Source organism: Nannospalax galili, unplaced genomic scaffold (assembly GCF_000622305.1).
Source record: "Nannospalax galili isolate Female #2095 unplaced genomic scaffold, S.galili_v1.0 scaffold265, whole genome shotgun sequence".
NCBI lineage: Eukaryota > Metazoa > Chordata > Mammalia > Rodentia > Spalacidae > Nannospalax > Nannospalax galili.
Window position 1 is genome coordinate 1691592 of NW_008353747.1, and position 13585 is coordinate 1705176.

The 13585-nt window shown below is 40.9% G+C and overlaps 1 protein-coding gene across 5 annotated transcripts in view; it reads left to right on the top strand.

Annotated features, from left to right (window-relative positions):
* Nucleotides 1-13585, top strand: part of Sik3 (SIK family kinase 3) — a 260278-nt gene that overhangs the window by 136845 nt on the left and 109848 nt on the right. For all 5 annotated transcript variants that reach the window (XM_008850934.3, XM_008850939.3, XM_017802667.2 and 2 more), the window contains exons 2-3: nucleotides 4329-4445; nucleotides 8037-8100. In XM_008850934.3, the coding sequence (XP_008849156.1) occupies nucleotides 4329-4445; nucleotides 8037-8100 (181 nt within the window). The remainder of the gene's footprint in view (nucleotides 1-4328; nucleotides 4446-8036; nucleotides 8101-13585) is intronic.

A 13585-nucleotide genomic window follows, 5' to 3' on the forward strand; every position in this document is an offset into this window, starting at 1 on the left:
CTTACTTTTTTTTTAATGTACATAAGTGTTTTACCTGCATGTTTGTAAGTGTGCCACATACATGCAGTGCTGACAGTGGCCAGAAGAGGGCGTTGGATCCCCAGGAACTGGAATTATGGTTGTGAGCTGGGAACTGAACTAGGCAGTGCTCTTAACTGCTGAACCATCTTTCCAGCCCCTTCCGTTGCTTCTTTTTCTGCCGTTTTAGAAAACCTCCCTTTTCCAGCTAGCAGCTAAGTTAGCAACTGAGCCTCAGGAAGTTGTCCCAAGAAGCAGGTGTGCCATTGCCAAGTAATCCCAAGAGTCATCTAGGGGTGGCAGCTCCTTGGTAGAGGTGGCAAGGAAACTAGGCCTGATGTGATGTGTGTAGTTCTCTCAGGCCCAGCCCTCAGGATCAGGCCCTGCTGTGGGTTCCATCCTGTGGCTCAGGGTGACTTTTTTGAATGGAATTCCATTTTCTCCCCACATCAGCTGGCAGAGATTCTGAATCTTGCCCACAAATTGTTAGCTATTTTGCTTTTTGGTCCCCAACTTGCCTTTGAATAAAGAATTGATGTGTTTTGGATTCAGGTTTGTGTTACTTAGTAAAATAAATTGAATCCATACTTTGAAATGCCTATAGATTAAGGTCTCAGTTCCAGAAATATTGAAAAACATCAATACCTATAATTAATGTATACAGTACCCCCTCCCCCACCTGTAGGTGATAAGTTCTAAGAACCATATGTATGGGATGCTTGGAGCCATAGGTAGTACCAACTCCCTTTCTCTCCAATAAAATAATTATAACAGTATACTGTAGTAAAAATTACATGACTCTGCCATCTTCCAATCTGATTGTGCTGTAGATCTTATTAGCTTTATATATAATTTCTTTTCCTTTTTTTAAAAAAAAAAAAACTTAAAAAAAAATTTTTTTTTGGTCTTTTTGTGACAGGATCTCCCTGTAGCCCCAGCTGTCCTGGAACTCACTATGTAGACCAGGCTAGCCTTGAACTCACAGAGATCTGCCTGCCTTTGCCTTCTTGAGAGGGAGTCTTGCCTCACACTGGCCTCACACTCATGATCCCCCTTCCTAGTTTATGGGATTACAGTTGTGGACCACCATGCCCTGTTCTTTCTAATTACAATGAGAATTTTCTCCTTTTCACTTGAAGGAAGAACCTTCTGACTTCTCTTTGTGCCGAGTTGCCGGCATCGCTGCTCTTGCACTTCATAAGTGAAGCAAGGGGTGTCTGAGCACAAGCAGTGCCATGTTGCAGCAGATTGGCTACTAAGTGACAAGAGGAAGATAGTATGTCCCGGGATGCACTGGACAGAGGGATGACTCCTGTCCCAGGCAGGAAGGAGCTGGCAGTAAAGACCTCCTCAAGCTTTTAGGAGTGCTATGCAATTTTAAACCTGTGCCTGGTACCTTCTGGACTTTTCCATTTAATATCTCTAGATTATAGTTGGTAACTGAAGCTATAGAGGGTGAAACTGTGGCTCAATAGAGTTCTAACTGTATTTGTATGTTTATCAGTTCCAGGCATTCTCTTAAGCAGGTTGCATACATTATTGGTTGATTCCCGGCAGCCCTTGAAAGAAGGTTCTCGGGGCTGGAGAGATGACTCAGTGGTTAAGAGCACTGCCTGCTCTTGCAGAAGACCTAGGTTTGAGTCTCAGCACCCACATGGTGGCTAACAACCATCTGTAACTCCAGTTGTAGGGGAATCTCATGTCATCTTTTGACCTCAGTTGGTATTGCATGACATGTGTTACATACATGTAAGCAATACACTCATATACATAAAATAAAAATAATAAAGTATTTTTAAAGAAGGTTCTATACCTCCTTCACATACACATATTTCATAGATGAGCCAAAATGTATAAAATGACTTGCTTTATGTTATGCATTAAAAATAGTTCTAAAAATTTGAATCTAAGCAACTTGACTTCTCTAGAGTTCCAGCTTTTGATACTCAGCTGCTAGGCAAAACTTCACCTTTCAATATTTTGAGGAATCTTAAATCTCATTTCCTTGAAGAGCAGACAGGAATTTGATGTTTTATAGGAATTCTGTAAAGAGATAATTGTTTGTCGTGATGCTGTCTGGAGAGCTGTCCTGAGAGAAGCAGGTGCAGATAGCAGTTATTGGAGTTTTGTGTGTGATTTGGCTCAGTGACACAAGGTAGAAATGTCAGTGGTCAAAGGTCATACATCCCAAGGCTTCTTACAGGTCAGAAAGCTCTCTCCTTATTAAATCCTTTTCTTTTCTGCTTATCCCAATTTTTCTATGGTGAAATTCTGCCTTTGTGAATTCTTTCCCTGTATCCTGCTCTTCTTTCCTGGGTGGAGGGCCTTTAACATCCTCTGTTTGAACCAGAACTTCCAGTGCTATGTTTTCTGTTGAACAGCTCTTTCCCATAGTAGATATTTCACACTCCTGGAAGTTTAGGCCGTGCCTGGTTAATCCTGGTAGCTTAGGTTACACCAGCTTATTTCATCACATTCCATCAGTAGGCTAGGCTCACTCATGTTCTGAGAACTGAGTTTAAACCTCACTGCCTTTCCATAATCTTCCATAATCTTCAATCTGATACCTGAAAAAACTGCAAAGAATGTCATCTTTATGCTAGACACTCATACATGTGGATACTTTATCTTGTATAGTTCCATATAATCTTTATTTCTCTAAGCTAAATAGTTACTGATACTGATTTATGATTTGGTTACATAATTGAAATAGATACAGAAACATTTGAGTATTTCACTGAGAATTATGAGAAAGTTTAAGACTTAGTAGATTAAGACAGTCTGCCATCTTTCATTCTACGTTAAAATGCTGGTGTTGCAAAACGCCACAAATGGCCAAAATACAGAGAATAAGAGTCTGCAGAGTATAGGTCCTTGGACAGGACTCCTATGTTGAGTTCCACCCACCTAGGGTTCAGGGACCATTCCGGAAGAGGAGGCAGAAAGATTCAGAGTCAGGGAAGAGGTACATGACCATATGGAAATAGTCCTACAGAGGCCTGGGACCCTTCTCATACAGACCTACAGCAATGGTGTCAGCATGTACAAAGGCAGACAAAAACCCAGCACAGCATGTGGAAATGGACAGTAAGCCCCAGTCTTATTGGAAGAATTATTGGCAGCTGATTACTGCTGGGTGAGGAAGAGCTTATCTTCTCAAAGGGAGAGACTCTAGATAGGCTGACCAAACCCCGGTGGATAAACTTGCACTGAGTGACATCTGGGAACACTAACTTCACATAATAGGCTTTAACCCAAATGACAGAATGTATGAACTCCAGTGGGGGACTATGAGAGGGAGTCAAAGGGAAAGGGGGTATAAAGATGATTTTATGTATGAAATACACAAAAATTTTTAAAAAATGGTGGTGTTGCCAGGCATGGTTACACATACATGTCATCTCACCCCTTAGGAGGCTGAGGTAGGAAGAGTTTGAGGCAAGCCTGGGCAATACAGTGAGTTCCAGACCAGCCAGGGCTACATAATGAGACTTCCTCAAAAACTCTATGTGCTTGAGAATACTGGGTCAAATAGAAAAGGGCTTTGTTCTGAAGCAGTGTGTGTGCTACAGAAAGATCAGATTTGTATGACTTTACCACTAAGAATTGCTCTTTAAAGGCAAGCGACCAGCATCTACCACATACTAACTGTAAATCACTTAGCATTGGCTTCACTGCTTATTCTCGGTGTGCCTTAGTTTTCAAATTAATGAAACAGGTTATGAGGTTTATGTGAGTTATGAAGTTTAAACATGTTAAGTGGTTTAAGTGAGTTGTGTAGGTAAGGCGCCAAGAGCTGTGACTGGTCGTGGTAAATAATACAGTTGTTGCTGCCCCCATCCCCGCTCCCACTCCCCTACTCTTCCTCTTCCTATCGAGTTATGTGAACCTCAGTCAAGTGGGGGAAAGTAAACCCTGGTAGAACCTCACAAGCATCATGGGCCTATCACACTTGCTTCTTGTCTAACAAGAGACCCTGCCTACTACTCTGTGGACACAGAAGCATGATTTGATCCAGGCTGTAACCACAGCTCTGTAGTTGTGAGTGTTCGGCCGTTGGGTTTTACTATATAAGTGACATCAGTTATTGCAGAAGACTAACTAGCTTTTGGAGCCTGTTCTTTGAGACAAACTTGCTAGAAATTCAATTCCTTTCTTTTTAAAAGAGTTAATTTAATTTTCCTCATTGATATTCCAGAAACAAAATACTAGCAGTTTGTGTTTATAGAGTATAATGGTTTAAAGTGAATTTAATTTTCCTGAGTAACAGCTTTTAATAACGTATCCCTGAATTTTCTTCCTCTTGTCAGGTTGCTATCAAAATCATAGATAAGACCCAGCTAGATGAAGAAAACTTGAAGAAGATTTTCCGGGAAGTTCAGATAATGAAGATGCTTTGCCACCCGCATATCATCAGGCTCTACCAGGTAGGTGGACCAGTGAGTGGCCTAGGAGAGCCCAAGGCGGTCTGCTGTGTCCACAGCTGCCTTTGAAGAAAGTGTGGGTAGGGGGAGGTTTGTTTGTTTGTTTCTGTGTTCATTCTGGCATTGCCATACTCTTCTGTTTCCTTGCTCCGTGCTTCTCAGCCTAATCTTTCTCCTGTTTCTTTACTAGTGAGCTCTGCTTTAACCAGGCAGGTCCATTTCATTTGTCCTTTAAATAGTGATGCTTGATTCTCAGCAAGAATTACACAGAGTGTAAGGAGGTGATGAGAGCTTCCTTCATTTAGAGCAACAGGATGAGAAACCCAAAAGGACCAGAGAACTTTGAGAGATGAAAAACTAAAGATGAGTGTTATTTCCTAACACAATGCCAGTTTGTGTGATCGTGTTATGAATTGTGGTGGCACAGGATATTTCAAGTGTGACTTTTTGTCTCAACTCAATCAAAACCTCCCTTTTTCTCTTCTAGTAGATCCCTGGGCTTGGTTTTCCAAGGCAGTGTTAATTGTTACTGCTAATCTGGAGGCAAACTTTATGCCACGAGAGTGGTTTCTGTTACAGTTTTCTTACTTTCTTAAGAAGCATGTCTGCTTCATGCCTTCATCACAATGGTTCTCTAGCCTCACTGTGAAAGCAGTGATTCTGATGGATGGAATTTCAGAACAAGAAGGGAAGACCTTGCCAGCAGGCTGGTGGAAGAGATATTTTTAGAGAGGTGGGGCTTCTCAGATTGCAGCGTGTTGTGTGCATAGGCTGGCCCTGCTCAGAGCTCTGCAGCAGAACATTCATCTCCTAAGTTCAAGGAAGTGGCCACCCACTCAGTATGTTTGCTGCTGTTAGTCTGCAGCAAATGCTTCCTGACACAGATGTGTTCAGTATGGCACAATGGGCAAACCTGCATAGCCTGCTGATTTTATGGAAAAGAAAACATGATGTGAGGTGTGTGGTTAAGGCGCAGTGGTAGAACTCTATGCTGGCATCAGCTGCTCACATAATGAAATGAATTAATAAGACCTGTTCCTACTGACTTAATTCATTTGTATGAATTTATCATATGAAACTATGTTGGATAACACCTACCTTTTCCAAGAAGCAAACTTGTAAACCTCTCTGATGTTGCCTGAAGTTCTGTGAGGCAGCGGGTAGCTTAATCTTGACTTCCTTCCTGTGTTAGTAGATAGATTAAAACTGTTTTGCTTATTTGTTTTGTCTGTAGCCCAGATTGGTCTCTAACTCATGAGTCTCCTGCCTCATCCTTCCAAGTTTCCTAGGACTAAAGGCATACACTATCACTTCTGGCAGCTGAATGAATGCCTTGACTCCACTTTTGAAGAAAATCATCCTAAAGTAATTGTGGGGCTTAGGTTGACCCTATTCAGAAGGCTACTTTGTAGATATCAGCCTTATAAGCGAATCATCCAAGATTGTCCATTGTAACTCAGACTGGACTAGATTATTAAACTTGCCTTCTTAGCCTTGCTTGATGGCGCATGCCTTCAGTCCTAGTTCTTAGGAGGCAGAGACAGGAGGAGCTCTGTGAGCTTGAGGCCAGCCTGGTCTACATAGGGGGTTCAAGACCAGCCAGGGCTGCTTAGTGAAACCCTGTCTCACAAAACAAAACAAAATAAACAGCAAAAAACTTGCTTTCTCTAGCCTTGGCCTTGAACAGTGCCTTCTTTTAGGCTTTTATTTTTCTTTCTGGCAACTAGAACTGTTCAGAGGAGCTTCTGAGCTGCAGGATGAAAGGTTGGCAGGCTGTCTGCATATGGGATCAAGGCAGTTTCAGGCCAGTCTCCTCAGGTTTATAGAGGGAGCAAATGTGAGCACCTTAACAGAAAACAACTTCTCAGGAGTAGTAAAAGAACATTTACAGCTAACAGAAGTTTAAGAAAAGGAAGGAATACAAAGAAATACACAAAACGATACTTACTGAACACCTCTGATATATTTAATATAGGTGATTTTTTTTCTCACGTAATGAGTATTTAAAGAGATCTCTCAAACAGTGAATTGATTTGACCAATATATAGTTGTTTTTTTTTTTAAAGGACACAGCTATTTGAGTGGAAAATTAACTTAATATGTATTCATACAATGGAGTCTGCTGAAACCATTACAAAGATTACATACCTGTAATCACAGTACCTGGGAGGCTCAGGCAGGAGGATCGCAAGTTTAGGGCCAGCCTGGACTCTGTAATGAGTTCCAGGTTTGCCTGGTCTACATAGCAAGACCCTTCTAAAACAGACTAACAAAACCACAAAACAAAATGAAATAAGATATATGCTTATGTTGTAACACTGCATGTATAAGGTTTTAACATCCAGAGATAAAAAGTAGCTGGCAAGTAGTTTAATAACTGTAAAGTAACCAAAGTCTAGTCTGTGTTGTGTAACATGGAGGCTGTGGACTACATGTTGAGTATTCACATGTTGCTGTAGTAACTAAGGAACTGAATTTTAATTAATTTAATTTAATTAATTTAAATGTAAAAGTTGAAACAATCTAAAACAAAATTAAGATCATTGAGATGATAATGTTTTGGACATACTGAGGTAAAAATCTCAAAATTGTTGCCACTTTTTTTTTACTTTTAAAATGTGACTACTTAGAGCCAGGCTTAGTGGCACACACCTTTGATCCCATTGCTTGGGACAGAGGCAGGTGGATCTCTGTGAGTTCAAGGCCAGTCTGGTCTACATAGTGAGTTCCAGGATACCTGTGGCTACGGGGAGAGACTCTGTCTCAAAGCAAGCAAGCAAACAAACAATGTTAAGCCAAAATGTGACTACTTAGAAAAGCTAAAATTGTATATGCTGTTCACTTATTTTACTGAATTGCTGTTAGAGGAGAGATGCTAAGTTATAACAGTGTTTCTCTGGGAGAATGAGATACAGATGGAGAGGGGGTAAACCTTTGGCTGTTTCTTTACATATTGGGTGTTTGAAATCTTTGTAAGGAGTGTGATAGATATTCACATATGACTTAAAAAGGCTTGACTACAAGGAAAACAGCACTATAAATTTTTTAAAAAGAAGCAAAATAGTGAAGGCAAAGCCAGAGTGAATAAGTCATGTTATTAAAGTGTTGGTTTCTTCCCCCACTTTTGAAAATTAGTGGGCATAGAAAGGAAAGTTGACATTTCCATTATAAAAAGTAAATTTTGTGTGGTTTCTGTGTAGTCCTTAACCAATTTCCAGTATTTTTCCTAAGGACTTTTTTCATTTTGGTTGGGATTTTTTGGGAGGGGCATTTTTGAGCTTTAATTGTGAAATTGAATTTTTTTTTTTTTTAGTTCCTAGCTACTTGCTTCTCAGTTTATCAGATTGTAGAGACCTCAGGGAACAAGAGGACTTTCAAGTAGTAAATGTTTTCTGCTTTTAAGTACTGGGAGGAATACCTATTTTCTCCTTTCTTCATAATAGCATTTCTGTCTCTCCCACTGTATTAAGTTTTCTTTAAACAGCAAGGTTATTAATAGTTCAGATGACAAAAGGGGAGCCAGTAGTTTCCTTCCTGTAGTGTCAGCCTGTCGTCTGTGTCTGACATGTCCTGACACTTTCCTGCTCTGCACAGGTTATGGAGACAGAGCGGATGATTTACCTGGTGACAGAATACGCCAGTGGAGGGGAGATATTTGGTAAGTACATTCATTGAATTCTTTAAACAGCTATTGAACACACTATGGCAAACCTAAAATAGCTGTTCTGTACCTTTGTCCTGGGATCACCTGTCCCTTGATTGTGCCTGTCAGTACTGTCATTTTCTGTCCATTGAGTAATTTCAATTTTTTACAAAATCACCTAGCTAAATCCCCCTAACATATTTGTTTCCTTAGGAAAGGTGTTTTGTTTACTCTAGTCAGATGTTAACAACTGAGATTAAAGAGCTCCCAAACCAAAAATTCCAGATGTTAACAACTGAGATTAAAGAGCTCCCAAACCAAAAATTCCTTTTGATCATGTGACTGAGGGTCTTTTTTGTTGCCAGGCCATAGCTGAGGTTGCCAAGCATGGCGGAACTCCCACAAGTATTCAGGCTTCTGGTGGGAGGAAGCCTACCCCCTGGAGCAAATCTTCTCACCCTCTGCATTCCTTAATCCTGTTTAAATATAACCCAGACCCCTGTTCCCTGTGTGCTCACAGTTGCCCTGCATGGCTCTTGTCATTTTGGAGTTTAGCCTTCAGTAGCTACTCGTTTTTTCTTACACTTAACTTGAGTGCACCATCAGAGATTTTGTTATGGGCAAGTTTTGACTTTGAGGTGTTAAAATCCGGCTTAAGACTTCCCTTTGGTGACAGTGATTAACACAGCGAAATAGAAGGAAAGGGCAACCTTTAATTTTAAATTTGTATCTTTTTTTTTTCTTTTTGCAACTAACTGCTGTAGGAAATTATATTTTTGATTTATTTAGTTTTATTTTATGTGTATGAGTGTATTGCCTGCATGCATGTATGTAAGTGCACCTATGTCTTGCAATTCCTGCAGAGGACAGAAGAGGCCATTGGATCCCCTGGAACTGGAGTTATGGATGGTTGTTAGCTGCCATGTAGGTGCTGGGATTCAAACCTGGGTCTTCTGCAAGAACAGCTAATACTCTTAACCATTGAGCCATCTCTCTAGTCCTGGAAATTATTTTTTTTATTTTTATTTTTTGTCTTTTTGAGACAGGATCTCCCTGTAGCCCCAGCTGGCCTGGAACTCATTATGTGGACCAGGCTGGCCTTGAATTCACACAGAGCCACCTGCTTCTGCCTCCCAAATGCTGGGATTAATCCTGCTGGAAATTATTTTTTTTTATTTATTATTTTTATTTATGTGTATGTGTGTCTGCCTGCATGAGTTTATGTGCATCACATGTATGCAAGTGACTGAAGAGGCCAGGGAGCTTTGGATCCCCTGGAACTGGAGTTACAAGCTGTTACTTGTGAGCCACCTGATATGGATGCAGAATTCAGGTCTTCCGCAAGAGCTGTAAGCACTATTAACCACTGAACCATCTCTCTAACCCTCCAACATTTCTTTTTAAAAAAATACATTTTAGGTTGCTCTCATTTTTGCATGTTTTTAATTTTATAAGAATTAATATTTGAGGAACTGGAGAGATGGCTCAGGGGTTAAGAGCATTGGCTGTTCTTGCAGAGGACCCTGGTTCAAATCCCAGCATGCACGTGGTGGCTAGCAACCATCCTTAACTCTGGTTCCAGGGGATCTAACACCCCCTTCTGACGTCTGTGAGCATTACACAACATGGGTGTACTTACATATATGCAAGTATAATACTCATACACATAAAGATAAAATTTTAAATTTTATAGAAAAATATATTTGATCTGGGTGTGGCGGTGCATGTCTTTAATCCCAGCACTTGAGAGGCAGGGGCAGGTAGATCTGTGAGATCAAAGCCAGCCTGGCCTACATAGTGAGTTTCAGGTCAGGTTATAGGGAGACCCCGCCTCAAAAAGACAAAAAAAAAAACCCCAAAAACCCCAAAAACATATATATATGGAAAACATCTCATTTAAAATGGAAATTCTTACTAATTAAAGGATGGTGTGGCTCTGTGGGATATTGTGTGTGCATGTGTATACACATTTTAAGCTTTTCTCACAGCTTAATATTTTTTCATCTAGTATTTGCAGGGTGTTATTCCTTTTTAATAGAGGATCAAATGTTTCTTAATCTTATCTTCAAGAAACTGTGTGTGTCGTTATTTTATGCCAAAGTTAATGGTGATAGAATAAAATATATAGCCTGAATATAGTGTTGGAAGAGATACTTTATTTAAAAGAAATTAATGGATTAAAATCTTTTATTTTTATTTTTATTTTTTTGCTAAAATATTTTATTTTTTTTTTATTTTATGTGTATTGCCTACATGTAGATAAGTGTACCCGTGTTGTGCAGTGCCCGTAGAGGACAGAAGAGGCTGTTGGATCCCCTGGAACTGGAGTTACAGACAGTTGTTAGCTGCCATGTGGGTGCTGGGATTTGAACCTGGGTCTTCTACAAGAACAATCAGTGTTCTTAACCGCTGAGCCATCTCTCCAGCCCCCTTATTTTATTTTTTAAATTTATTTTTGTTGGGTATGGTGGTGTATGCCTTTAATCCCAGCAGAGACAGGCAGATCTCTAAGAGATTGAGGCCAGCCTGGTCTACACAGTGAGTTCCAGGCCAGCTGAACCATCTCTCCAACTCCGCATTAAAATCTTTGACAAATAATATTATATGGCAAGAAGATAGGGTAGGCTTTTAGTGCATATTATAATTGTATGCCAATCAATTGCTTTGGAGATGCTGGCTTCATATCAAGACACCGATTTTTCCCTCCATGAAAGTCTAGTAAAAGCCCAACAGGAAATCCACATGTCCGTTAGAATATGAGAACCTGACCTGTAATCCTCTGTGTAGGAGTGTAGCAGTGGTGTTCATGGCAGCTTGATTGCTTTTGGAGACCACAGACGCTTTCCTGGTTTAATATGTAAGTCCATGCACCAGAAAATAGACACTTGTCAGAGACTACTTGGAGAGAGAGAAATGGCTTTATGTTACTTGAGGGAGTGTCCTGAGGCCTGACATGCCTGGCACAGGTTAATGATGAAACTTCTTTATTTTGTTTCACAAATGTACCAAAAAGCAAATGGACAACTTTCACTATCTAGATACCTTTTTATAAGCTTTATTTTATAAAGAAGCAAAACATCTCTGAAATCTTTGAGCTACTTTTTGGGTATGTCCTAGAACATTTATTCATAGAGAAGCAATGGTAATCTTGAAATAAAAGAGACTGGATCTTCTTAATGTTCCCAATATTCTAACAACCAAGCACATTAGATCTACCCTGTGTTTTGAGAAACAGATCTTGAAAGTATAGGAAAGATGGCATTTCTTTGATTATGAATTCTTTGCAACTCAGTGAATGAGCAAGCAGAATGTGCTTTTGGTATTTTAAAAAAGAAGTATCGTGTAATTATATAACACTATAAGTAAATATATTATCAATTGACATTATTAATATTGTATGTGTGTATTTATGATGTGTGTTTGAATAGTGTAGGTATGCCTGTGTCAGAGCATGTGTTTGGAGGTCAGAGGCTTTTGGGAATTGGTTTTTGCTTTCCATCTTGTTTGGAAGGCAGGGTTTCTCTTGTTTCTGCTGTTTAGCTTTTTTTTTTTTTTTTTTTTTTTTTGTCTTTTTGAGACAGGGTCTCCTTGTAGCCCCAGCTGTCCTGGAACTCACTATGTAGACCAGGCTGGCCTTTGAATTCACAGAGATCCACCTGCCTCTGCCTCCCAAGTGCTGGGACTACAGGCTTGTGCCACCACACTTGGCTTCAGCCACATACTCTTAAGCTGGCTGGCCCAGGAACTTCTGCGTGATTCTTTTGTCTCTGCCCCCATCTTGCTCAGATTACAGATGCTAATCACTTCATCTGGCATTTTCCATGCCTTCTAGGCATCTGAACTCAGGTTTTCAGGCTTGCAGGTAAGGTCTGTAGTCCTGAAGATGAAATGAGGGCTGAGGGTGTAGCATAGTGGTACTGGGCCTGCTGATGTGTGTCCCCAGGCTTGATTCTTCAGTACTGGGGAGGAAAAAAAAAGGTGTAATGAGCCACCATGAATAGAGCTTTTGTGCATGTTTCCTTTTACCTTCATGTTAAAGAACAAATGGGAAACCAGCTTCTGGCATGAGATGTATTTAAAAGGGGGAAAGTGTACATAAGTGATCCTAAGGGCAAACAGCAAACAAAGAGATGTTTCTCCACAAACAGTAAGAAATGAGACAGTAGTTCGAGCTAGCCCTGGTCTCACCCCTTCCCCTTGTCGGCTCAGTGAGATAGAGCTAGATTGTAGTCCAGACTTACATAGCCAAGTCTTGATACCAGCCTCTGAAGAGATGGCTGCTTTCCCAGAAGGAGCAGGATGGCCAGCATTTGCTATGGCTAGGGATGTATCCTGGAGCATAAAGTTGAATTGGGGACTGTCTGCCCAGAGATGTGTATCACTGTGCTGGACAGCTTTAGTTATCAACTTGTCACAACTGGGTAGACGGAGCCTCAGTTGGAGAATTCCCTCCATTGGACTGGCTTGTGACCGTGTCTGTGAGGTATTTTCTTGATTTTTGAGTGATGTGGGAGGGTCCAGCTCACTGTGGACATTGCCAACCCGCCCCCCTCCCCAGTTGTTCTGTATTGCACAAGAAAGCAGGTTGAGCAGGGGCCAGGGGAGCAAGCCAGTAAGCAGTGTTCCTCCATGGCTGTGCTCCATCTTCTGCCTCCAGGTTCCTGCCTGGAGTTCCTACATTGGGTTCCCTTAGTGATAAACTGTGACCTGGGAGATGTAAGCTAAATAAACCCTTTCTTCCCCAAGTTGGTATTGGTCAGAGTGTTTTGTCACAGCAGCAATTGAAGGCAAACTAGAATAATCACTCTTGCCTTGGGTCATAAGACAGTGGTTCCATGCCAGCTGAGGCAGTCTGAAGACCCCAGGATGCTCTCCCCCTTTTCCTTCCAGAGCTCTCGCCTTCCAGAGTGAGATTGTCATGCAGAAGTTTACCTTTGACTAACTCTGGGTACTAATTCAGAGTTTGTTTTTTTTTTTTCTTCTGGGAACAAAAAAGGGACCATAAAACAGATAGATCCCAATGCCTTCCCAAAGGAACTGACTATTTGCAAGTGAGAGCAAAGAAGTTCAAGCTTCATACTCTCAAGAACAGTGGAGGTTGTGGTGAAATGCATTTAAGAGGAGTTTCTTGATAGGGACTCAGCTGTCAGCCTGCTGGTCTGCAGAGGAAACCTAAGGAATAAGACATCTGGAAAGGGCTTTCTTGGAGTTAGGAAAACAAAGCAAAACAAAAAAACCACTGATCTCAGAAACTGTTCCTCTGGGGAGCCAGAATTTGATTGTATTGTTTGTAGACCAATCCATGCCCTAAAGCACTGTCTAAGACAATAGAGCCATCAGCCAGCAATTAGTGAAGTTTAACAGCTGGATTTGGTTAGGAAAAGAGAGGAAGAGAGCTCTACCCAAACCTCTGTAATTCCAGGGTAAATGGGTATGGCAAAGCTGCTTCTCCCAGAGAAGACCATGTGAACTTGAAGACTTTAAAGGAATAAACTCCAGT